General features: G+C 31.9%; 2 protein-coding genes across 2 annotated transcripts in view; both read right to left on the minus strand.

Annotated features, from left to right (window-relative positions):
• LOC143057270 (lim and transglutaminase domain protein ltd-1-like) overlaps positions 1-25,846 on the minus strand; it is a 299,753-nt gene that overhangs the window by 105,875 nt on the left and 168,032 nt on the right. The gene's annotated exons all lie outside the window — the stretch shown is intronic.
• Positions 124-23,522, minus strand: LOC143057272 (uncharacterized). Its single transcript, XM_076230551.1, has 7 exons — positions 23,457-23,522; positions 9,776-9,921; positions 7,720-7,797; positions 6,744-6,803; positions 5,791-5,868; positions 4,789-4,848; positions 124-4,228 (listed from the first exon to the last, which is right to left on the minus strand). The coding sequence occupies exons 2-7, from the start codon at positions 9,888-9,890 to the stop codon at positions 3,627-3,629; spliced, it is 993 nt and encodes a 330-aa protein (XP_076086666.1). The 5' UTR covers positions 9,891-9,921; positions 23,457-23,522; the 3' UTR covers positions 124-3,626.

Consider the following 25,846-nt stretch of genomic DNA (forward strand, 5'->3'; position numbering starts at 1 on the left):
GTTTGTTGTCATTAAACTTATGATTTTTATATGAATCCTCCTTTCTTCTTTCCCAAAAGCGAATCCTTCACATGTTCATGTTCTCGAATGTTTGTATGTCAAAAAAACAATGAAAACTACACGTCTATATAATTTTTATTTTTATATACATAAAGCACGAAACATATATTTACAAACAGTCATCTAAATGTACATATAGCAATCGAAATGAAAAATTTAAGATACAAAAATAGCAAATTGCGACACGAATTCCATTCACAAAGCACATTAATTCACACCCTGTTGTTTATTGAGTTCGTGTGGATCAGGTTTTTAAGTTTTATAAGTGTTTGGAGGACTGCTCATCCTTTTGTCGCTTGTAAGTTATCCTTCGAGTTATTGTCTGAATATTTATCTCGGATTTTCTAAACTACATCGATACAAATTAACCATGTAAAATTCTGATTGTTTTATAAAATTCTCTTATAACTAAAATGACAACTTTGTATCACTGTTCAAAATATGAATTGAATCATACTTTTTATTTCAACGGTTCAAATACATTGTTTTCAATTTATTACCACTGAATAAAGATTGTGCATACAAAAACATGTTTCTCATAAACAGTAAAAATATCTACACATCACATTCAGCAAGACTCCCATTGACAAAAGCAATAGTAAAGCTACACAACACTTTACAAAGCATAATAAACTCATTATAGATACCAGGATTAAAATGATTTATAATTGCGCCAGATGCGGGTTTCGTCTCAAAAAGACTCGTCAGTGACGCTTGAATCAAAAAATGTTTAAAGGACCAAATAAAGTACGAAGTTGAATAGCATTGAGGACCGAAAATTTCTAAAAGTTTTGCCAATACAGCCAAGGTTATCTATTCCTGAGGTAGAAAAGCCTTAGTTTTTCAAAAATTCAAAGTTTTATTAACAGTTAATTTATAATTATGAACATATCATATAGAAGTGCTGACTACTGGGCTTGTGATACCCTCGGGGAAATAAATCTCCACCAGCAGTGGCATCGACCCAGTGGTTGCAAATAAACTCATCATAGATGATTATGAGTAAAATCTATCATTAATAAATTCAAAGATAATTCATTCAAATTAGCATTACAGATAGTAACAAATGTACAAAGTAGACATATGCTTCTACAAAAAAAAACAGTATAAATACATTGTTTTTAATTTCACACCACCCAATTAACAATGATTAAGTTTCCTGCTTACAAAACACATGTATCCTATATACAGTAACTATATATACACATCACAGTCAGGAAGTCTCCCATTAACAAAAATAGTAGTAAGGCTACAGTATTTTATAAAGGATAAAAGTGAGTAAAATCTATCATAAATCAAATCAAAGATAATTCAGTCAAATTATCATTACAGATAGTAAACAAATGTACATAGTACATATATGCTACGACAAAACAACTTAGTATACATACATAAATTGTTTTCAATTTAACACCACCTAATAAGTTTCTTGCGTACAAAACACAGGTTTCCTATTGACAGAAAAATTGTGAAGACATCTCAGCAATATTTGAATTGACAAAAGCAGTAGTAAAAAGTAAAATCACAAAAATACTGAACTCCGAGGAAAATTCAAAACGGAAAGTCACTAATCAAATGGCAAAATCAAATGATAAAACACATCAAACCAATGGACAACAACTGCCATATTTCTGACTTGGTACAGGTTTTTCAAATGTTATCCTGCAATACATTTTAAAGAATAACAGAGAGTAAAATCTAGCATAAATCATTTCAAAGATAATACATTCAAATTATCATAACAGATATTTTTAAAAATGTTCAGAGTAAACATATGCTACTACACACAAAACATTACACATACATTTTTTTTCAATTTAACACCACCTAATAAAGTTTCTTGCATACAAAAACACCATTTTACAGTAAAATTATCAAAACATCTCAGTAAGCAATTTTTCAGTTGACAGAAACAGTAGGAAGGGTACCATGCTTCATCAGGATTTTCAGTTAGTAGATCATATCATGAATGAATCCACAGATAAAATATCTTAATTGCAACCGAAAGAAGGTTTCATATGATAGAAACATTACATTGGCAGACAATGATGTAACTTTCAATGTTATCGGTGACGAAGCACCCCAACTTAGCCCTTCACACATCACAAGCAATGTCAACCGATCTATAGGTTCAACCTATGACATCACTGGAAAAAACATTTTTATAATTGACAACGACAGTTCATAAAATTCAAACAATAGCTAAAGGGTTTACAATCAAAGATTTAATTTTCAAACTGATTAAGTTTTAATATATGTGTGATATATTGTATCATCTGATAACAAATCTAAAACGGATAACAGCAAATATTTGAAAAATGTACAGAGTAGACATTTGCAACTACAAAAACAGTAAAAAAAACACAATTTTTATTTTTACGTACATATTTTTTTTTATATCTGATCATAGATATAATGTAAGTATACACGGCATCGAAAACTGAACAAACTTTTATAAAAAATAAATATATACAAATACATCAACAAATAATACTTTGTTACTACATAGATTTTACAACACCGCATAGAATAATTCAATAACGTAATCATAGGACTCCAAAGAGAGGAGAGCACGTACATTGACATTGTTATAAACTCTGGCCATGCAAAATAAACACTTTAAAAAGGAATTATAATAGCAATTCTAATTATCATATAGAATATTCCATAAAATAACCAGTACGTGTCTACTATTATTTTAACAAAGGATAAAAAATAATGTTAACAATACATCAATAGTTGTTAACATTACATGACTTTATCTTGGTTTCTATTAATTAGTGTTGCCTAATCTGAAGTGTTCTATATGGTTAATGACTGTTTGTCTTATTGTTGTAAGTCTGTTATTGTTTTCTTTTTGATTGCACATTTGCAACCGTCAATTAACAGAAATGAAAATTGAGGAATTATATCTATAAACACTTTACAAACTGTTTGCCTTATGATTAATACAACTATTAAACAGAAAAAAAACACTATGTGGTATACTTCTGCAAGTACGTATTTGACTGTAATTAAATAAATAAACACTTGAATCGTTGTATACAGCTGTAAGGAGTTATTTCATAAAATGATAAATGCTAATTAAAAAATAAATAGAACCTCTGAGGTCATAATTGACATAACAAGTGGGTAGGGGATTATAAAAAACAAAACAAAGAAAGGTATTTTGTATGTTTTGATATTTTTGGGGCATTTCAAGATAGAAAATGCTCGTGACCAATTTCAATTTCTGTTTAAACATTTTAAAATTAAATTTATATAATAAAAATCTTGACATGCACAAGAAGCTCTTTGATTTGTTAACCTTGATCATGAATGATCAAAGTCAAAGCCCACCAACAAAATCAGTCAAGAGTTTATATGTGGATCCCGTAAAGGCCTCAATTACAAAAATGTCAATTTTGCTACGTAAAGTGTTAACCTTTCTGAAACAAACATAAATCTTTCAAAAGAGAATATAAAAAACAGTTTATAATAAAGTATGTCAATACCAAAAACACTGACTTCCAAAAAAGACATAACATAGCGTTTCTTATTGTTTTTGTTTAAGAAATGTTTTATTATCAGATGGGTTCATCAACTATTTCTTCCAGATGCACACTTTTAAGACTCGAATACAGTCTCGATTCGTTCAGACTGCTTCTTTGCAATGATTGATAGACATTTGTATTGATCCTCCTGCTCTCCTCGTCCGTCTGAATCCCATCTGCCGACGAATCACTTGATATATCACCATCTGTCAGATTTCTTTGTTCAATATGTATACTGGTGAGACTAGAATACTGTCTTGATTCGTCACGCCTATTTCTGTGTAGAGATTGATAGACATTTGTATTGGTCCTTCTGCTCTCCTCGTCCGCTTGAATCCCATCTGCCGACGAATAACTAGATATTTCACCATCAATCAGATTTCTCTGTTCTAATGGTGATACAATGATATTTGACATTTGGATTTCCTCAATTTCCACATATTGTGCATCGCTCCCTCTATTTGTTGACAGATTTGGACTGATATCTGCTCTACGGTCACCATGGGTAATAACATTTAAGTTTATGTTCGCTTTTTTAATTTTTTTACGAGCGCAAAAGCAGACGAGACCGGCAATGAGAAGGACTAAAATGCAAGCTCCACAAGATATAAAGATAACGTCTGTATTTATTATACCTACAAAAAAATTACAATATGATGTAAAATAATTTGATTGAAATGAATAGTTTGCTTTTCTACGTTTGATATAATATTAACGGCGCCAAGAGGGTCATGTTCAGTATCTAATAAAATTTAAACGAAGAAAACAACAGAATTCTTATAATTGACTATCATAAACATTGATTCATTATCTGGAGATTATATTTCAATATAGTCGTTATTGTCCAGCGAGTCTATATTCCATCCATTCCGTTTCTCATCATTCTTCAAATCAAAAAGCAGAAATGTTTCATTTTGTTATTAATTTTTAATCTTAAGTCAATAAAACAATTAAAAAGCAGAGACAGATCGGATTTTAATAGATTTAGACCATAAGTAATTGGTACATTCAAAGTATTACAATAAAAGCACTTCATATAAGAATAATTTAAGAACCATAAATAGTGATGCATGAAACAACATTTATAAACCCCAAAAACAGCAAAGAACTAGAATGTAAAAATGGACTGTATGCTGATTAACGTTTAGTATTAGTAAATTTTTGTTATTTGTTTTATTATAAACTCTGACCTTACCTGTTGTACTTTCTGTTGTAGTAACAGACGATCGATAGGATACTGTTGCCGTTTGTGATTCTGACAAAAATGGAAATAAGATAGAATTCTATAAAGACAATAACCAATTAATTATGAAATAAAATGAGTAAAAACATAGCTTTGGGAAACAACAATTCATCAACAAACAGACAATAGCATATTTAAGGGATCAATTTTTAAGAAGAAATGAAAGTGTTAACTACATGTACACCAGTTTCAAACAATATTTTAATGTTTTCACGGAAAATACTTCCCTCATCATGTTTTTGTGGATGGTAAGTATTAAAAAAGGATGAAGAAATGAAGAAAAAGAAATGATATTGCAAGCAATCAAAAAATTTACAAAAAAAACCCAAACATGGCAAAGATTTTATTACAAAATATGGAGATATAGCGTTATAATGAGACAAAATAAATCAAGTCAATTTCTATTCTATTTATTAAATTTTATAAAAAACTTGATCGGCTTAGGTTTTGTTTATGTGTGTGTGGTATCATTTATGTTATTGCATGTGTAATATTACTACATACAATTTATAAACACACAACATATTGTTTTAAAAGAGATATAATGGATTCTTACTTTTTACCCGGGAAACTTATGTCTAAACAATATAATCTGGTTAAATATACGCTAGTCATTCCTTTTAATGATATTAAATTGAACTAATTTTTATTCTTAATTTGTGTTTTATTTAAGAAAACAAAAACAAAAACTTGTGTGATTAGTAAACACGTTAAGCTTTTTAAAGTGATACTATTGCATGACGATATAGACTAAGACTGTAGGTACTCTTGCAAAGATAAATAAGAAAAAAATTGATATGAAGGGAATGTTGTTATATATCCAGACAGTTCCATCTTTATTATTAAATCTTATTTGTGTGAACAATCTCTCAATCTGGACCCATGATGAGAACGACCAACCGACATTACAATTTAATTGCAATCAACGAAATAAATCATAAACTCTGACCATACCTGTTGTACTTTCTGTTGTACGTGCTGAATACTCTGTAGTAACAGACAATGGATAGGATTCTGTTGTTTTTTGTGTACCTGACAAAAATATGAGTTTGTTTTTTTAAAAGCAACAATCCACCAATCATGAAATTGAATGAGTAAGAGCATATATTTGGGAAACAATAATTTTTCTACAAGCTGACAACAGCATATTCAGAAGAAATGCAATAGGCTTCAATTGTTTTTCTTTACCGGAAAGCAAAGTAGCAAAGTGTTAATTATACCAGTTTCAAACTATATTTCAATTTTGCACGGTTTATGATTCCCTTAGCATGTCTTTTGGATTGTTAGTGTTAAAAAAAGATGACAGAAGAAAAAGATAAATATTTTATATGGCTAGGATTCAAATATTTATAAAGACGTTTGTAAATATTATTATACCTACAAAAATAAATTACAATCTGATCATGGCACTGATGTAAACTAATTTGATTGAAATCAATAGTTTACTTTTCTACTTTCGATATAATATCAACTGAGTCAAGAGGGCCATGTTCAGTATCTAATAAAATTTAAACAAAGACGAAACATAATTCTTATAATTGACTATCATAAACATTGATTGATTATCTGGATATTTTATTTCAATATGATTTCGTCCAGCGAGTCTATATTTCATTCATTCCGTTTCTCATCATTCTTCATATTAAAAGGCAAAAATGTTCCATTTTGCTATTAATTTTAAATCTTAAGTCAATAACGCAATTAAAAAGCAAGGAGACAGATCGGACTTTACTACATTTAGACCACAAGTAATGGTTACTTTCGAAGTATTACAATAAAAACACTCCATATAAGAATTAAAAACCAATTGTTCATAGAACAATTGAAAGTCTTTCCACATCAAAGAAATTTTGATAAGATAGTTTCTTCATACTGATGCAATAAATAATAGTAAACTCTGACCTTACCTGTTGTACTTTCTGTTGTAGTAACAGACGATAGATAGGATACTGTTGCTGTTTGTGATTCTGACAAAAATGGAAATAAGAAAGAATTTTAAAAAGGCAATAGCCCATTAATTATGAAATAAAATGAGTAAAAACATACCTTTGGGAAACAACAATTCATCAACAAACAGACAATAGCATATTTAAGGGATCAAGTTTTAAGAAGAAATTAAAGTATTAACTACAAGAACACCAGTTTCAAACAATATTTTAATGTTTGAACGGGAAATACTTCCCTCATCATGCTTTTATAGATGATGAGTATTAAAAAAGGATGAAGAAATGAAGAAAAAAAAATTATATTGCAAGCAATCAAAAAATTTACCAAAAAAACCCCCAAACATGACAAAGATTTTATTACAAAACATGGAGATATGGCGTTATAATGAGACAAAATAAATCAAATCAATTTCTATTATATTTATTAAATTTTGTCTTGTGTGTGTGGCATCATTTATGTTATTGCATGTGTAATATTACTACATACAATTTATAAACACACAACATATTGTTCAAAAGAGATATAATGGATTCTTACTTTTTACCCGGGAAACTTATGTCTAAACAATATAATCTGGTTAAATATACACTAGTCATTCCTTTTGATGATATTAAATTGAACTAATTCTTATTTCTTAATTTGTGTTTTATTTTAGGAAAAAAAAACAAAAACTTGTGCGATTGGTAAATACGTTAAGCTTTTTAAAGTGATACTATTGCATGACGATATATACTAAGACTGTATGTACTCTTGCAAAGATAAATAAGAAAAAAATGGATATAAAGGGAATGTTGTTATATATCCAGACAGTTCCATCTTGATTATTAAATCTAATTTGTGTCAACAATCTCTCAATCTGGACCCATGACGAGAACGACCAACCGACATTACAATTTAATTGCAATCAACAAAATAAATCATAAACTCTGACCATACCTGTTGTACTTTCTGTTGTACGTGCTGAATACTCTGTAGTAACAGACAATGGATAGGATTCTGTTGTCGTTTGTGTACCTGACAAAAATATGAGTTTTTTTTAAAAGCAACAATCCATCAATCATGAAATTGAATGAGTGAGAGCATATGTTTGGGAAACAATAATTTATCAACAGGCAGACAGCAGCATATTCAGAAGAAATACAAAAGGCTTCAATTGTTTTTCTTTACCGGAAAGCAAAGTGTTAACTATACCAGTTTCAAACTATATTTCAATTTTGCACGGTTTATGATTCCCTTAGCATGTCTTTTGGATTGTTAGTGTTAAAAAAAGATGACAGAAGAAAAAGATAAACATTTCATATGGCTAGGAATCAAATATTTATAAAAAAGTTTGCAAATATTTGAATACAGAAAATTGGAAATTTTAATATACTCATTAGTCACAGATCATTTGATTTTCGTCGGAAGGCAGGGTGTGGGGAATAATATCAGATCCCCCTTGAAAACCAAGCATGAATGTTCTTTTTACAGCCAATCCAATGTAATTAGATTTACATCATATGTATGTTTCAAACATATGCGAGTGAAATTATGTCTCATAGTTTAATATTCCTACATTTAATTATAAACAGACTACACCGAGCTCAGAAGTAATGTAATAGATTGGTTTTTTTTTCTGAACACAATCTTATTTATCTGTAAAACTTCGTATTAAACATAGTGGAGGCAAAGTAGTAATTCAGAGAGGTGCTGTTGTCTTCCCTTACAGGAACAATGTTTAAAAAAAGAAATATAAAATAAATCCTTGAGAAAAAAAAAGATATATGTCAAACAGACCACTGATCACAAAGATACAAGTGTTGTGAAATAAACATAGAACAACTTAAGTTAAAACACTACAAAATGAACAGAGAACAACTTAAATTTAAACACTATAAAACGAACATAGAACAACTAAAATTTAAACACTATAAAATGAACATAGAACAACTTAAGTTTAAACACTAAAAAATAAACATAGAACAACTAAAGTTTAAACACTACAAAATGAACATTTGCACCTGTCCTAAGTCAGGAATCTGATGTACATTAGTTGTCGTTTGTTTATGTAATTCATACGTGTTTCTCGTTTCTCGTTTTTTATATAGATTAGACCGTTGGTTTTCCCGTTCGAATGGTAATACACTAGTAATTTTTGGGCCCCTCATAGCTTTTTTTTCGGTGTGAGCCAAGGCTCAGTGTTGAAGGTCGTACATTGACTTATAATGGTTTACTTTTATAAATTATTATTTGGATGGAGAGTTGTCTCATTGACACTCACACCACATCTTTCTATACCTGTATAGAACAACTTAAGTTTAAACACTACAACAAAAACAAGGAACAACTAAAGTTTCAACACAAAAAAATAAACATTGAACAACTAAAGTTTAAACACAACAATATGAACATAGAACAACTAAATTTTAAACGATACAAAAAAATAAATTCAACTAGAAATTACATCAAGAATAAAATAATTATTAAGATAAGGCTTTACGTATATATAAGTATCGAGATGGCTAACAATCCGCCAAAGAAAGTCAAAGGGCTCAAACTTCAAATTACAGTATCGTGTATATTTTATGTTTGATATAGTTTGATCTTTGAAAGTATAACAACTAATTACAGTATAAATGAATTCATATTATTCTTTTTATAATATTAACGGTACCAATGTTACTGCACTAGATGCTCAATTCAACAATTAAATCCTCTTCAACTATTAGGTATTCATCACATTCGCACGAAACTTTATACATTATCCCTTTGTTTTCACTGGCAATCAAACCACACACACAATTCTTTTTTGTACAACACATTGTTTCATTGAATGTGATAGTTTGTGTAACTAGAAGCTTTTACTTTGACACATGAAAATACTTAAGTTTTATTTGCATTGTTTCTGTGCAAAGAATTTGCCACATGCTGCATGCAACTGGTTTTCTCCTACACCGATATGTTTATCTTGATTTATTTCCAAATATTAGCTGGATTAGCTGGATTATATTACCTTTGCAGCTGGTGAAGTTATGGTTAATTAACAGGTTTGTTTCGCCAACGCAACTTGCACTGGAATTCCTAAAGTTCTTTTGAAGAAAATCCTGGAAGCTTTTCATTATACACATTGAGCAATCAAAAGGATTACCGTGTAGAGTCCTGTTTATGCAAGAACAATATTAATAATGATTCTTTTATAGCTTATTAGTGCTTTCTTACAAATTGACGAAAGGTACGAACGAACGTAAAGGGTGCACGTATTTCATTTCCACAATAACAGTTAAAAGAGTCTTTGTTTTATCCAGTAAAACAGCATTCTTTTCTAAATCAAGTTTATTTTTCAAAAATAATAATATCGTAAATAACATGAATAATACACAATTTTAATATAATCAAACAGAGAAAAATAGTTTCAAATACACTTACTTCAGATACGTTACTGACGTAAACCACGAGTACACACATTTCCGCGGGATTTTTTAAGCACGAGTTTCACGATTAACATTTCAATGGCATTATTGAAGTACGTTAGTCTAAATTTAACGACAAGATTCACATTTATTTTTATTTTTTATAGTAAACTTTCAGGAAATTGTCAAAGTGGAATATCGAGATTTGCTAAAAAATTATGCTACATTGTTTTTTAAAAGAAATGTTAAATAAATCTAGAGAAACAGATTTTGTATATCAAGAAAATAAATCTACAATTTTGTGGATTTTATAATGACGATTTAACAGTACAAATATTTGGAAGATAGACGCGAAGTTGTCACTTATCGTCAAGGGGCTAATATTTCATGAATGTTCAGGACAATAGGCAAAACGTAATTATACAATAAAACAACCCTTTCAATGCTCCGGTGTATCATATATACACATTAAGGGGGGAGCAATGCATATTACCAGGGGAGAGGCGATGATTCAAAAGTTTTTAAACGAGCACCAGCATATGACATAGTTTTAAGATCATCTTGTTTTCTTCTTTTTCATTTTATTATTTTGAACGTTGTAAATTTTGAATAAAGGAAGTATTTGTGCTTTGTTTTTTCTCATTTTTCTGTAAGGGAAGAAGACAATGTATTTGCTTTAACATTTTGTTAGGTTAAACAGTGCAACATTGTAATTTTGAAGAGGGCCGGTTAAAAACTATTAGGGGAAATGTTTTCGTCTGACTACTCTATATTTAGGATATTTTGAAGTGTTATTTCCTCCGACCTGGTGGTATCATATTTTAACCTATCGTACGTCCCGAAATCCTAAATATATCCCAAGAAAAATCCAATTTAATAAGTTGCATGTAGGATAATTGTCCGAAGTTCAACGACTATTATTTAAATATGTCAAAAGGAAGGATCTCTTTAAAAGAAAGATAAGAATATAGATGATGTTCTTTCACTAAACAATTCAAAATTTGGTGACTATGTGGAACGCATCTATCCCATCGAACTAGAGATAAAGGATACTACAGATACAGTTAAGTCGGCTTCATATCTTGACTTACATCTAGAAATTGACAATGCGGGTCGGTTGAAAACTTAACTTTACGACAAAAGAGATGATTTCAGCTTTCCAATTGTGAACTTTCCATTTCTAAGTAGCAACATTCCAGCAACACCTGCATACGGGGTATATATCTCCCAATTGATACGATATTCCCGTGTTGCATTTTCTATCATGATTTTCTTGATAGAGGATTGCTGCTCACAAGAAAGCTATTAAACCAAGAGTTCCAAATGGTGAAGTTGAAATCATCCCTTCGTAAATTTTACGGACGCCATCACGAGTTGGTTGACCGTTATGGAATAACCGTTTCACAAATGATATCGGATATGTTCCTTACGTCGTAACTACAATCCCCTTCCCTTTCATGAATGTGACCTACCGAATTAGAATATGTACCGGATTTGTAATCACATAAGCAACACTACGGATGCCACATGTGGAACAGGATCTGCTTACCCTTCCGGAGCACCTGAGATCACCCCTAGTTTTTGGTGGGGTTCGTGTTGTTTATTCTTTAGTTTTTTTATGTTGTGTCATGTACTATTGTTTTTCTGTTTGTCTTTTTCATTTTTTAGCCATGGCGTTGTCAGTTAGTTTTAGATTTATGAGTTTGACTGTCTCTTTGGTATCTTTCGTCCCTCTTTTTTAAAACGAGTCTTACGTATGATTCGTCAAGCATACGTTCCTTTCGTCAATTTGTAAGAAAGCTCTATTGTGCAGTAAGGGTGTTGTATATTGTAGAAGTACGTACAGTGACTTGTAGTTAGCAACTTTTTTATTAATCTCAATTCCCTTAGTAGCTATCGTAGAGTGGTTGTATCGGACACACTTTTTTAATACAGTTTTTTGTCAAACCTATTAATCTTTCCCACCAACCACCGTACCATGGTGCACGTTTTGGTATAAACTTCCATACTGTTCCATGCGAATTTAATTGTTCATTTAATAACGATGACTTGGTCAGAAACTCTATTTTCTTTGCCGACGCTACATAGGTTGTACCATTATCTGATATCACGAATTGTGGTAACGACTTCCTGCTAGTTTATCGGCGAAACGCTAAAATAAATGTCTCTTCTGTAAGATCTTCTACAATTTCTAGGTGTACGGCCCTTGTATTCGCACAAGTAAATAGGCAAATGTACGCTTTTCCTCCAACTTAATTTTTAGTTTTGATGCTCAATGCACCAGTAGAGTCAACACCTGTTACAGTAAACGGCGTTGAATCTCTTAGTCTGTCTGTTGGTAGAGGCGGTTGGTCCGGAGTAGCATACGGTCTTCCTGTAACCTTTCGGCAAGTAACATATTTGTGAATAATTGTTTTCACATATTGTCGGATTGCTGGAATCCAGTAAAACTGTCGTAAAGAAGTGAAAGTACTTTCTAATCCAGAGTGAAGTAGTCTATTGTGGGCATCCATTATAATTAGAGTTGATAATGTATCCTTTTTTAGCAATAATATCGGGAACTTGGCTGAAGCGGCAATAGGTGCGTTGTTTAAACGTCCGCCACAACGTATTAACCTTTTCTCGTCCAGGTACAATTTCAACTGCTTTACAAGATTATTTTTTGACGTTTTCTGTTGTAAAAACTGTGAAACACATCCGGGATTATTTCGAAGCTGTGAATCTTGTATCCAAGCAACGGATTCTATCTGAATTTCTTTTACATTTAAGTTTCCACTACGTGTTTTCTCATTTTTACAGTTGTAAATAAATCTGTATACATACTCTGTTACACGTAGAAGTTTCTGGTACGCTCCATACCTATCAATATCCATGAATTTATCTATTCCCGCTGTAATACTTGTCGCTGTATCGTTTGTGTTTGTTGATAAGTTATCTTTGGTAAGAGTTGTAAATATTAGAGCTTCTTTTCTTCACTGAGGCCATTTTGTAGTATCAACAATCCATCCGGGGCTTTTCATCCATAGATCACAATTTTTAAACCTTACAGCTGTCGTTCCTCTTGAAAGTAAGTCTGCGGGGTTTGAATCAGTAGGACAGTATCTCAAGGAAAATCCATGCTTAAGCTGATTTATTTCCGCAACTCTGTTTTTGACGAAAATCGGTACTTGTTTCTTAGTCATTAACCAACTCAGTGTAATTTGACTGTCACTCCAAAGTGTTGCCTGTGAAAAGCTTATATATGACTTCAAATGTTTCAGTAATCTACTCCCTATCACTGCTGCCATGAGCTCAAGTTTCGGAATTGTCATGTTTTTCAATGGGGCAACTCTATTTCTAGACATAATCAGCGTAGACTGGTTCCCGCAAACTACATTTTCACATGCTCCATACTACTTTAAACTTGCATCTGTGAATATGTGTAGTGAAATATCTTCCGTTGATCTCCTTTCTTTGAAATACGGTCTTGAAATTTCAGTCTCTATACATTCATGTGTGTCTCGTTGAATTTCTTTCCATTCCATTATAGTTTCTGGCGATAACGGTTCATCCCAATCCAGTTTTTTCTCCCATAGGGTCTGCATGAACATTTTGCTCCTTACTGTTATCGGACTAATAATTCCTAAAGGGTCGTAATTTTTTGAAGATTGTCTAAGAATTTCACGCTTTGTAATCGACGTATTCCTGTTTTGCGAAAGTAAGCGTGTCCTTGTCTGTATTCCATCTAAGTTCTAATACTTTGATAAGTTTGTCATTATCAAGTACATTTTCTGACGTTGCACGATCTTGTAAAGTCTTGTTGTTTGATGCCCAAGAGCGTAAATTAAATCCCGCTTTTGCAAATAAGGTACGAGATGTAACAAAATATTTTAGTAATTGGCTCTCGGTTGGAAAACTTGAAATTATGTTGTCAACGTAAAAGATCCTTCTGTATGGCATCAGTCCATTTACATGTATTTTCACTTAGGTGCTTTTGAACAACGGCATTTAAAATAAATGGAGAACAGGTAGCTCCAAATAAGACGGATTTGAATCGGTAAATTGAGAGCGGACCTGTAGAGTCTGTAGGATCGGAAAACCAAAAAAATCTAGTTACATCACGGTCTTTCTCTTCTAAACCAACATTTAAAAACGTCTTTTCAATATCTGTTGAAACTGCCCATTGATTTAATCGAAATTTAAGTAAAATACCTGTTAACTCGTTTAGATCAGGTGGTGTATCCATTAAACAGTCGTTTAAGCTAGGAGTTTCTTGTCTTGCTCTACAGCTACAGTCAAACACTATCCTAATAGGTGTAGTCGACGATTATTTTTTGACGGCATGATGCGGTATGTAGTGCACTGTGTTACTAGTCACTGTGTCTTCGCCTATCTTCTCTATAAATCCTCTTCTTTCTTGTTCACCTATTATTTCTCCGTAATTCTTCTGTAATAATTGCGGTTCCTTCTTCAGTCGTTTAATTACGTTTTCTGTTCTGCGATGGGGTATCTCTTTGTTCATTGGCAATGGTTGATGCTCTTCTTTCCAAGGTAATGTAGCAAAATATCTGTTGTCATGGAAACTGATACATGTCTTCTCATATACTTCTTTCAATTCCTTGTTTCCTGTTTCCTTCTTATCTATTTGCTCAATTCCAAGTGTTTCTAACTTCTAAAACTTCTCCAAGTCGCATTATTCTGTCTTTCTTGATGTCATTACATTTATCATAGATGTTGGCTGGTCATTGTAACTTGGTGATATTGTGAATTGGTCCTGACAGTAAATAACCTATTTTTTATTTCACGGCAGTAGGTCCCTCACCTCTAATGATATGGTTTTCTATAATTGACCAATAGTAGTCGGCTCCTACGAGTACTGAGACTTGGAAATTGTCGTTCACGGTAACTGGATGTGCGAGTTTTATCTCGGATAAATATGACAATTTAGCAGCTTTGCGGATGTAAGTTTTGAGTGGTGCGGCGATTTCCGGTACGATCAATACTCTGATCGGCAATTTTCCTTCGTCTGTGAGCAAAAAAAAACGTTGCAGTTTTTAAGTGTCTAATTTTCGGACTTTCTGCACTGTCCCCGGATAATTTTAAACTTTCTGTGTTAATTATTGATAACTGCAATTTAGAGGCTAAGTCTTCTGTGATGAACAACCTCTGTGCACCTTCATCAAAAAGAATGTTAGCTTCTAAAGATTGTAGTCCTGAACTTAAGGCTTTATTGCGGTTTTGAGCCTGATATTCGTGGTTGCCTGTGAATGTTAAATTGTGTCCGTTTCCTTCGCGTTGTGTTGAATGGTGCGTACGTTCACACTATCTTCTTTATCTATTTGTGCATTATCCTTACATAAACTCGTGTGATGACGCTAATGACATTTTCTGCATGTTTTATTTGACTTACAATCAACCAAGTTGTGATGTCCTAAACAGTTGAAGCATAGGCGGTCTCTTTTTACTATTGAGATGCGGTCTTTATATTCAGTTACTTTGGTACAATTTACCGATGCGTGTGATTCTTGACAATAATCGCACTGTTTAGATTTGAAGTTAGAGTTTTGGTGATTCTAATTCTGGTGGCTGTGACTTGATTGTCGATTTCGCGGTTTTGTGTTCGTCAAAAATGCTGCAGTAGCGGTAGCATTTTCATGACTGTCTGTTGAGTTACCGGCTTCCATGATATTTATTTCATTAAATATGCCTTTTCATAAGTCTGCCAAGCGTATGTTTGTGGATCCAAATTCTGTTGCTAGGTTTGTTCGAATTTCCCCTGGTAGTTTGTTCAATATTATTGGCACTAACAGCGCTCTGTATGAATCATCAGTTTGTCCTAGTGATTCTAAACCTCTAATGCAAATTTCAATATTGTTATTAAAATGTCGGAGGTTGAAAAGTGTGTACCTAGGCGATGTAATATCGATAAGTTCCTGCATATACCTCTGTGTAATTTTATGTTGCTGACCGTATCTTTCTTGTAATAGGGAAATTGCCTGTTCATAGTTTGCATGAGTGAGCTCAAAACCTGTCACTGATTTTAGAGCTTCATCGTGAAGTAACGATTTAAAATAATTGAACTTTTGGACGTTGCTTTTGTTGGGTTCGTGTGCACGGCTGTTTCAAATGACTCCCAAAATGACTGCCATTGAAATATATCTCCATCGAAAGTAGGGAGATTCAACTTGGGTAGTTTGTTGTAGTCACTAGTTGAGCTAAAGGATGGGCGAAAATCTGACAAACGGTAATTTGAGTTCTTCTGGTGTTTTGTATATGAAGAGTTTATAGTATGAACGGGTTGAGTAGTTTCTATGCATGTAGTAAAACTTTCTGCGTGTGTATTCAACGATGTAGTTTTGACTAAGATAAATTTGTTGCCTTGACGAATTTTTCTTTCTAAGTTAAATGCATACTCATCTGCTTCAACGATCTCTGTTTCAATATCTCCGTCGTCCAGTTCCTGTACTATGTCCTCATCTAACTTGCGTAATATTTCTTGCTTCCGTTTCAGACTATCCAATATGTTTGACAAATCCACCGTGTCCATGGTTCCATCTTCCTCCTGTTGAACGTCTTCAAATTTCTTTATCAGTCTGGAAACTGCATTTCTATGTCCTGCTCGTATCGAACGTAGCTTCAGATTCATCCTGGTCTCGGTACCAATATCGTAGGGTGGTTGTTTCGGACACAAATTGATGCTTAGTAAATAAGAACGACTGCTTGCAATGATACATGTATTGAACTCTGAAAAGCTAACGTCACAACAACGGTGACGTCGTGTTCATGAAGAGCGGTAGCGGGAACACCTCATGTGCAATTCGTAACAGTAGTTATTCTAAGTTGAATAAGATCTTTCCACTTTTCTGTGGAAATACCAATTGATTTTGTTCTGATTATAATTATTTTTTTCTTCTTCCACCGGTTTTTGGTGGTTTTGAAAGCTGTGGCTTAGGTTTTTTGCATATTATATCGAACAGTAATTTCGACTTTGAAACTTACCCTGTTTAACAGAACACGTTTTCATTGTAAGAGCTATCGCCCCAATCTCGTTATATCCCTAGGATCTAAAGAATAGTTTGAACCGAAGCGGTTCAGAGCCTCCATATGTGAGTTATTTTCCCATTTGTATTTACAATAAGTAAAATATAAATGTAACTGGTAAATCATAAGTGATAGATTACAAGAGTCTTTTGATTTGAGGTTTTTATTTCAAACAAAAGAAAATTAGGTCAAGGTCAAAGGTCTTGGTCATGTTCTTAATTGTGATTTTAGCTTATTTTCACTTATTTTCAAAAATCTTATAAGATATCATCAACTTATTTTGCTAAATTGTTAGTTACAACATGTCGTAACTCATAAATATTGATTAACAGGGTACGTTGACATTAAACGTTACTTTTCACCCCTTTTATTTGAATTAAAGCAAATGATGATATAACTTATTAAACTTTTTTAACTAGATGTGTCACGAATGGCTCCGTCTCAAAAAGTTGAAAATTCTGCAATTCAAATAACACATGTGGACACAAACATGATGATAGTCTCACATATAAAAAAAAACAGCTCAAAATCTGGAGGCGTATAGCAAAATGTTCGTATAACTGTCATTTTCAACAATTTTCAAAGTTGTAAACCCTTAATTTTAGAGAAAAAAAAATAGCGGAGCGGAAAAAACCTTAAACTTGATCTGTAACTCATCATTGTAAGCTCACATACCAACATTCAGCCCAATATCTGAAAGCATTTAGAAAAAAGGTCCGTATAACTCTAGTTTTCAACAATTTATCAATTTCCAAAGCCCGAAATTACAGCAAAAATTAGCCGAGCGGAAAGAAACTTAAACTTGATCTGTAACTCATCCTGAGTAACTCACGAACCAAAAATCAGCCCAATATCTGAAAGCGTTTAGAAAAAAAGTCTGTATAACTGTGATTTTCAACAATTTATCAAAGTCCAAAGCCTGTAATTTCGGCAAAAATTAGCCGAATAGAATAAAACTTAAACTTGATCTGTAACTCATCTTAGTTAACTCACATGCCGAAAATCATCTCAATATCTGAAGGCGTTTAGAAAAAAGTCCGTATAACTGTGATTTTCAACAATTTATCAAAGTCCAAGCCCATAATTTTGGCAAAATTAGCAAAGCGAAACGAAACTTAAACTTGATTTGTAACTTATCATGGAGAACTTATATTCCATATATCAGCCCAATATCTGAAGCCATTTTGAAAAAAAACTCTGTATAATGGTTTGTTGCGGAATGACGGAATGTCGGAGTTACAAAATTACGGAATTGCGGAATTGCGGAATTACGGAATTACGGAATTACGGAATTTCAATATTTCGGACAAGGGTAAAACTATATGTCCCCGACCACTTAGTGGGGGGCCATAATAAAAACATAGGGTCTTTTGATTACAGGTCCTAGATTAATGACCTTGAAATTGAGGTCATGGTAATTTTGACGTTCTAGATGCCCCTTTTTTTTCTAACTTCATACATATACATGAAAATACTGAAATACTATAACCGGAAGTAACAAGTTACATTGTATCTCCCTTTATTTCAAACAAAAGTGTATAGAAACCATACATTTCAAAATCAGCTTACAATGAGCTATCATTTGGCACTGAAAGTGACATTTTAAACACAATTTTAATATTTTCCATATCATAGAGTGGAAAGATATTCAATTGTTCGCTTAACAATTGGTTTTTAATTATCAGAATATTTGTTTCATCCCGGCTCCAGTTAACTATCATGTCATAAAAAGAAATTTTGAAACATCTCCATTAATGATGAATTAAAATCAATGAAGATGTTTCAAAATTTCTTTTTATGACATGATAGTTAACGTAAATTGTATTATCAATTCAGTTACATCAATCGAAACGTCATTATTATTAATTTCTTAGAAATGATACAAAATCATATATAAACGAACATAAACAATCCTCTTTTGCAGACGTTTTTTTTTTAAACTGAGAAACGAAATGAAACAATCAAATACAAAGCATTATATAGATTAAATTTTTGATTGATCTCAAATTTGATAATTATTTATAGTAGACTTTTAATTGGCGGATTGAAAAGGGTATTCACCTTTAATCTCAATCTTAACCTAAATTATGAGTAGTTTGTCATCGATGCTAAATTTGATCTATTTATAATTATAAAATACAGGGTTTCCTCTCCATTGACAACATGCTGATTACCTAAAGTTATCTAATCTACACAAATACACCAAGTCAAACGAGTTTTGATTATTCTGTTGAAAATAGTAGACGTTAAACATTAATCAAAATTAATTAAAATATATCTAAACATATTTAGTGAAATTACAAAACGTTTTAACAAAATAAAAATTAATAACTATATATTTTACTTTCTCAAATGCTTATCTTACTTGAAAAGAATGAATAATATGAGAGTGATGAGATCAGCAACTTATCGGGGCTTCAACAACTCAATTGTTCTGTACCTAAAAATACCTAAAACAAACCATAACGTATGTCTGCATAAGATGTGGCATACTCGTCAATGGAAACAGATTAACGTTGGCAGAAAATAGGCCAACGGAAGTCTAGTGTATCTGTTTGTAAACTGATTGATATATTGCAAATATACTGACAGATTTTCATATTATTACATTATTGGTTTATGACATAAAGGCAGCAGTAGTACGCCGCTGTTGAAAAGTTAAAAATCAAATCCGGGTAACACATTAAAACCGAGGGAAACACATCAACTATAGCGAAACAACAGAAACACTGAAGTGCAACAAAAAAAACAACGACAATGCAACACACCACACAGTAACGAACTATAAGATAACAACTGCCATTTTCCAGATTTGGAACAGGACATTTTAAGATAGAATGGTAGGTTCAACCTTCATTATCACGTTGAAACATCTTTAATGTTTATCCGTAAATCTTGAAAAAATCAAGAATTTTCTTATACAGTGTAACTGCATTATTAAAGTTAGAATTAAGATTACCTGTCATGTCAATTTGATAACATTGAATACATATTAGAAACGATATCAAATTATTTCATATCAACATTTAAACATTTCTATTAATAGTACAAACGGGTTTCAAGAATTGAAATATTGAATAAAAACTAACTGATGTTTATAAAACAATGAATAATCCTTTTTCATATATATAACAAATGATATGAGTATCTTAAATATAACATGTTAAGGCCTGCTAAAAACTGGTTCTTAGACCTTTTTATTGAATACTCAATTCCAAATTTAAACACCAAACATTTTTATTGTGACCATGCTGTACTTAAAATAGGTTCTTATAACCTCAAGTATTATTAATATCAGTTCATAATCTCAATATCGAGCACAGAATCCATGTATTTTAAAATGCTGCTTGCAGGAATTTCAGTTCAGAATTTGTATGCCTCATTGATGGGCATTATGTTTGCTCGTCTGTCCGTTCGTTTGTCCGCCTGTTTGTTCGTTCGTTTGTTTGTCCCGCTCCTGGTTAAAATGTTTGATCGCGTAGTTATTAATAAAGTTGAAGTCCAATCAACGTGAAACTGAGTACAAATATTCCCTATGATATTATTGGTATAATTTAATGCCAAATTAGAGTTTTCACCTCACGTTCACTGTCCATTGAAAATAGAAAATGATAGTGCGGATGACCCATTCTTGTTAATTCAGTTACAGAAGTTGTCCTTACTAACCAAAAGTCAAGCCTACACTCATATGTTAAATTTGTCACAACGGTATCACTCTTGTATTTGATTATCAAATTACTTTATTTCGGGAAGTTATATTGCTCTGAAAATGATTTGACCTTCTCATGTATTAGTAACTCTCGAAATAACTAGACAAACGAGGTACCGATCTGAAGCTAGGATAACACAGTAAAATTTTGTACTTTATACAAAGTTTCGCTCTATACATATGTTATGTGAATTTGTAGTTGTATTTTGTAAAATACTCTATAGAAGGAGAAAATAGAAATAGTCACAATAAAATATAAAAACGAAGATGTGGTATGATTGCCAATGAGATAACTGTCCACAAGAGACCAAAATGGCACAGACATTAACAACTATTGATCACTGTACGGCCTTCAACAATGAGCAAGGCCCATACCGCATGGTCAGCTATAAAAAGCCCCGATATGACAATGTAAAACAATTCAAACGAGAAAACAAACGGCCTCATTTAAATAAAAAAATGAACGAAAAAAGAAATATGCAATACAAAAAAAAAAAACGACAACCACTGATTTACAGGCTCCTGACTTGGGACAGACACATACATAAATAATGTGGCGGGGTTAAACATATTTGTCGAAAGAACATTGCCGTGGTTGTTCCAAAAAAAGGAATAACTAACGTATTGATATTAAATCTGATTCCTCTCTTAAATGGTTTGGTCTTAATTTAAATGATCCTTACATCTTTGCTGGAGAGATCAATCTTGTCCTTAAGAAATACAGGTAGCCGCTACTTTAATAAATGTCTTATCATCGTATGTAATCGCAAAAAAAAACCCATGTAAAATCGAAAGGAATATAAAGTGCAATGTGTTGGTTGTTCCAAAAATGTAAATTACCTAAACCAGACATAGATCATCTGATTGATATGAGAATTCTACGTTATAAAGGTTAAATATCAATGTCTGTGAACAGTTTGTTATCCTTACTCCAGTTTACGATTTCATAATATAACAAATTACAGGTAATCTATCCCTTGACTAAAGGTAGATGACATTGAGTTATCTGATATAATCCATAGCAATAATACACACGATATTTTGTTATTGCCTTGAACATGGTTGAATTAAAGATGTCACCAAAGTATTTACCTTCCAGAATGTTTTAAATGTTTTATTACTGTATGATAAAAGACCTTAATGCACCAGCGGCCTTAGTTTTATAAGATAACAGTATATAAACGGCCATCATACATTTATTTAGGTATGACTTACATTATTATGATGAGACAATATATTCTTCAATATCTGCCCTTAAATCTATTATAATCAAGGTTAGTCTAAGACAGTTTGCAGCATTTTAATGATGAATTTTGATACAATAATTCAATGACCGTTTTACAACAGTGTTGGCAGATTTCAAGTAAGGCCTTTTGACGTACTAAAGTTATCCCGTCATTCAAAAGTCCATAGTCAGTGACATTAGCGTTAGTTGGACGTAGTCGTATTTATTAAGAGAAAAGCGTCCGAATGATGCTGACACAGTGTTTTCAATTCAGTTACCTAAATTTTCAATTTAAACCTCATACTTTTTTCCCCCTTACATAAATTATTTTGCATATTAACCATTTCTACGTGTATGTTATTGATTTATCGAAAAAAAAACTTTTTTTAGGGGGTAGTTATATAGGCCTTTCTTATTATGTAGCAATTAATAATAACATGGTCTATAGAGATACTGTTGCAGAACTGTAAATGGACGATTTTCAATTTATCATCTTATCAATTTCCGGTTCTTATCAGAATTGAATCCTTATATGTTGTTATTTGTAAATGCATGTGGTTTTTTTTTAAAACATGGAATCCATTTGATTATCTTTAGATAGTTCACCTTACAAAAAAGAAAGAATTCAGATGACCATAAACTCTGTTGTCAATTTTTTTTTAATTATATCTGAGAAACGACACGAAAATAAATCACAACACAATGTATATAAATGATGACCACAATATATATTCAGTAGCTTGATATAATTTTTTATTTATAATTGTAAGGCAAAATACAACAATGTAAAATTTATTAAGAAGTAAAATCACAAAAATACTGAACTCAGAGGAAAATCAATTCGGAAAGTCCATAATCACATGGCAAAATCAAATAACAAAACGTATCAAAAATGAATGGACAAGAACTGTCATATTCCTGACTTGGTACAGGCATTTTCAAATGTAGAAAATCCAAAGGTCAAATAAATTTATCGTTCTGATACATATATTACTAATCAAACAATACAAATATACAGCAACAGACCAAAAATCATATTTCTCTTTCTTCAGTTTCGTTCTAATTTAGATAAAAAAATTATAACATCTCTGCTCCTGTATAATATATTGTCCTAAACAGAAACAGAAAAACCTCTCCTTTGACAAAATTTTAATTTCTTTAACTTGTTTCAGAAATCCATTAACATAAAATCTAGATGTCCGTATTTATTATTTGTCTGAATTATGCACTTTACATGTAATACACAATAAGATTGACATAAAAAAGATGGCAATTATTTTCAAAGATCAAACAAGCAACAAATAAAGGCAGCTATTTGTTTTTTACTTACAATGTCTTCAGAGCCGTTAATCCGTTAAAAACATTAACATCAAGAATCGCAATTTGGTTGTAATGCAGGTACCTGTAATATTATATTTATTAAACGTATTTCTGCATCATATGTTCAATTTACATCAATTAAAACATAATTAGCTACAAAAAAGGACTACTGGATGTGAAATATACAATTTAAAAGTTGGTGCATATACTGCATATAGTACTTTATTTGATCGTAACATGTTCGGGATTCGAGCGTCACTGATGATTCTTTTGTAGACGAATCTATGATGAGTTTATTAAAAACCACTGGGTCGAGGCGAGTTTTATTCACCGAGGGTATCACCAGCCTAGTAGTTATTACTTTTATGTTGTCATGACTTATCATTGATATGGTAACAATTATAAATAAACGGTTTACAATACTTTGATTTTTTCAATACGAGGCCTTTTATGTTTCAGGAATAGATTACCTAAGCTGTAGTTGTATTTGTAACTTATATATATTTGTTGGTCCAAATAAAGACAAAAGTAGTATACCGCTGTTCAAAATTCATAAATCGATAGAGAAAAATCAAATTCGGGTTCCAAACTAAAACTGAGGGAAACGTATCAAATATAAGAGAACTACGACACAACAGAGTCACAACACCGAAATGTAACACACACAAAAACGAACTATAAATGTGACAATAGCCATTTTTCTGACTTGGTACAGGGCATTTTATAAAAAAATGGTTGGTTGAATCTGGTTTTGTTGCATGCCAAATTTTCCGCTTTTATGGCAATTTTGAATATAACATTAAAATGATAACATTACATGACAGGAATATAATACAAATAAATTAGAGAAATTATTGGACAGAGAAACACACGATAAGTAGCCAACAAAAGGTACTTTGTTAAAAATTTAATACGCCAGACGTGCGCCACATCCACACAAGACTAACAAGCGACGCTCAGATGAAAAGTACGAAAGCCAAAACAAGTACAAAGTTGAGGAGCACTGAAGACCAAACGTTCCAAAAAGTGATGACCAAATAGCTATGGTTCGCTGCCTGGGACAAAAACATCCTAACTATCTAGAACAACCCACACCTTTGCAAACAGTACATTTATAAAATGACTATATAATAGATATACATAATAACAACGAAGTGGTGACTATTTACAGAATAAAAACGGATAAATTACATAAATCAACCTAAACCAGTAGCCGAGTTAGCCAAAGCCGTCAACGCACAAAGTGACGTCACATTTGAATTTCAAAAAAGATTTCCCAAAATAAGATAGAACTAGGATAGAATTCAAGATAAGATTTGTAAGACTGGTATAACATTTATTAATAACAATGAAAATTTCAATACTAATTAATTTTATTAATTCGTATATTTTAACTAATTTGATTCGTTCAGGGATAGTCACATGTTAAACTATATTTTCGAAGGTAGATAGAAAACGGCGGATAGCAAAAAGCATATTACACAGCAAAAAGCATATTGCACCGTTATTTTTAGAATATCTAAACACCGACATATTTTGTGACGTCATGTAATGAATTTCATGATATTTTTAACTCGAATAATTCAATCCCTCTCCGTGTCCGATTTCCTTATACGCGAGGTTAATGTAGCCATCGTAGATCAGCGGAAGAACGACTGAATAATTCGGGTTAGATATTGTTTAAAGTTTTATAAAAAATGTCTATGATCGAGAATTTAAAGAAAAAAAATCTTCATCAGATTTATAAAACAAAAACAAACACCCCCCCCCCCCACCAAAAAAAAAAACAACAACCCTAGTATATGAGATAACAATCAATCATTTAGTTGTGTATCAACCAGACGGTACTTTTCTAGTTTGACGTATTTGACTTTAATCATGTCAAGGCCTTGTATAGCTTATTATGCAGTATATTGTTGAAGTACGTACAGTGACTTGTAGATTGCATTTTTTATTTTAATCTCAATTTAATCTATTATCTTAGTAGCTATACTGAGCTTAATAAGATCAATCCACTTTTCTGTGGAAAGACCTTTTTATTTTGTTCTGATTACTATTATTTTGTTCTTCTTCCACCGGTGTTTGTTTGTTTTGGAAGATGTGGCTCAGGTTGTTTGCATATGCTATCGACTTTAAAAACTAACCGTGTTTTACAGAACACTTTTTTATTGTAAGAGTTATCGCCCAAATCTCGTAATATCCTCATGAACTAAAGAATAACTTCAACCGAAGCGGCATGGAGCTTGTATATGTGAGTTTTTTCCCCTTTTGTATTTAAGATAAGTGAAATATAAATGCAACTGGTAAATAAAAGGTGATAGAGACCAAGGGTCTTTTGATTTGAGGTTTTAGTTTCAATCAGCATAAAATCAGGTCAAGTCAAAGGTCATAGTCATGTTT

Source organism: Mytilus galloprovincialis, chromosome 13 (assembly GCF_965363235.1).
Source record: "Mytilus galloprovincialis chromosome 13, xbMytGall1.hap1.1, whole genome shotgun sequence".
Taxonomy (NCBI): domain Eukaryota; kingdom Metazoa; phylum Mollusca; class Bivalvia; order Mytilida; family Mytilidae; genus Mytilus; species Mytilus galloprovincialis.

Coding starts and splice junctions, on each gene's coding strand:
- LOC143057272 (XM_076230551.1), bottom strand. CDS start 9,890: ATGTGTATAATGAAAAGCTTCCAGGATTTTCTTCAAAAGAACTTTAGG. Junction 6,804..7,719: donor TACAACAGAAAGTACAACAG/GTATGGTCAGAG, acceptor CATTTTTGTCAG/AATCACAAACAGCAACAGTA. Junction 5,869..6,743: donor TACAACAGAAAGTACAACAG/GTAAGGTCAGAG, acceptor TATTTTTGTCAG/GTACACAAAAAACAACAGAA.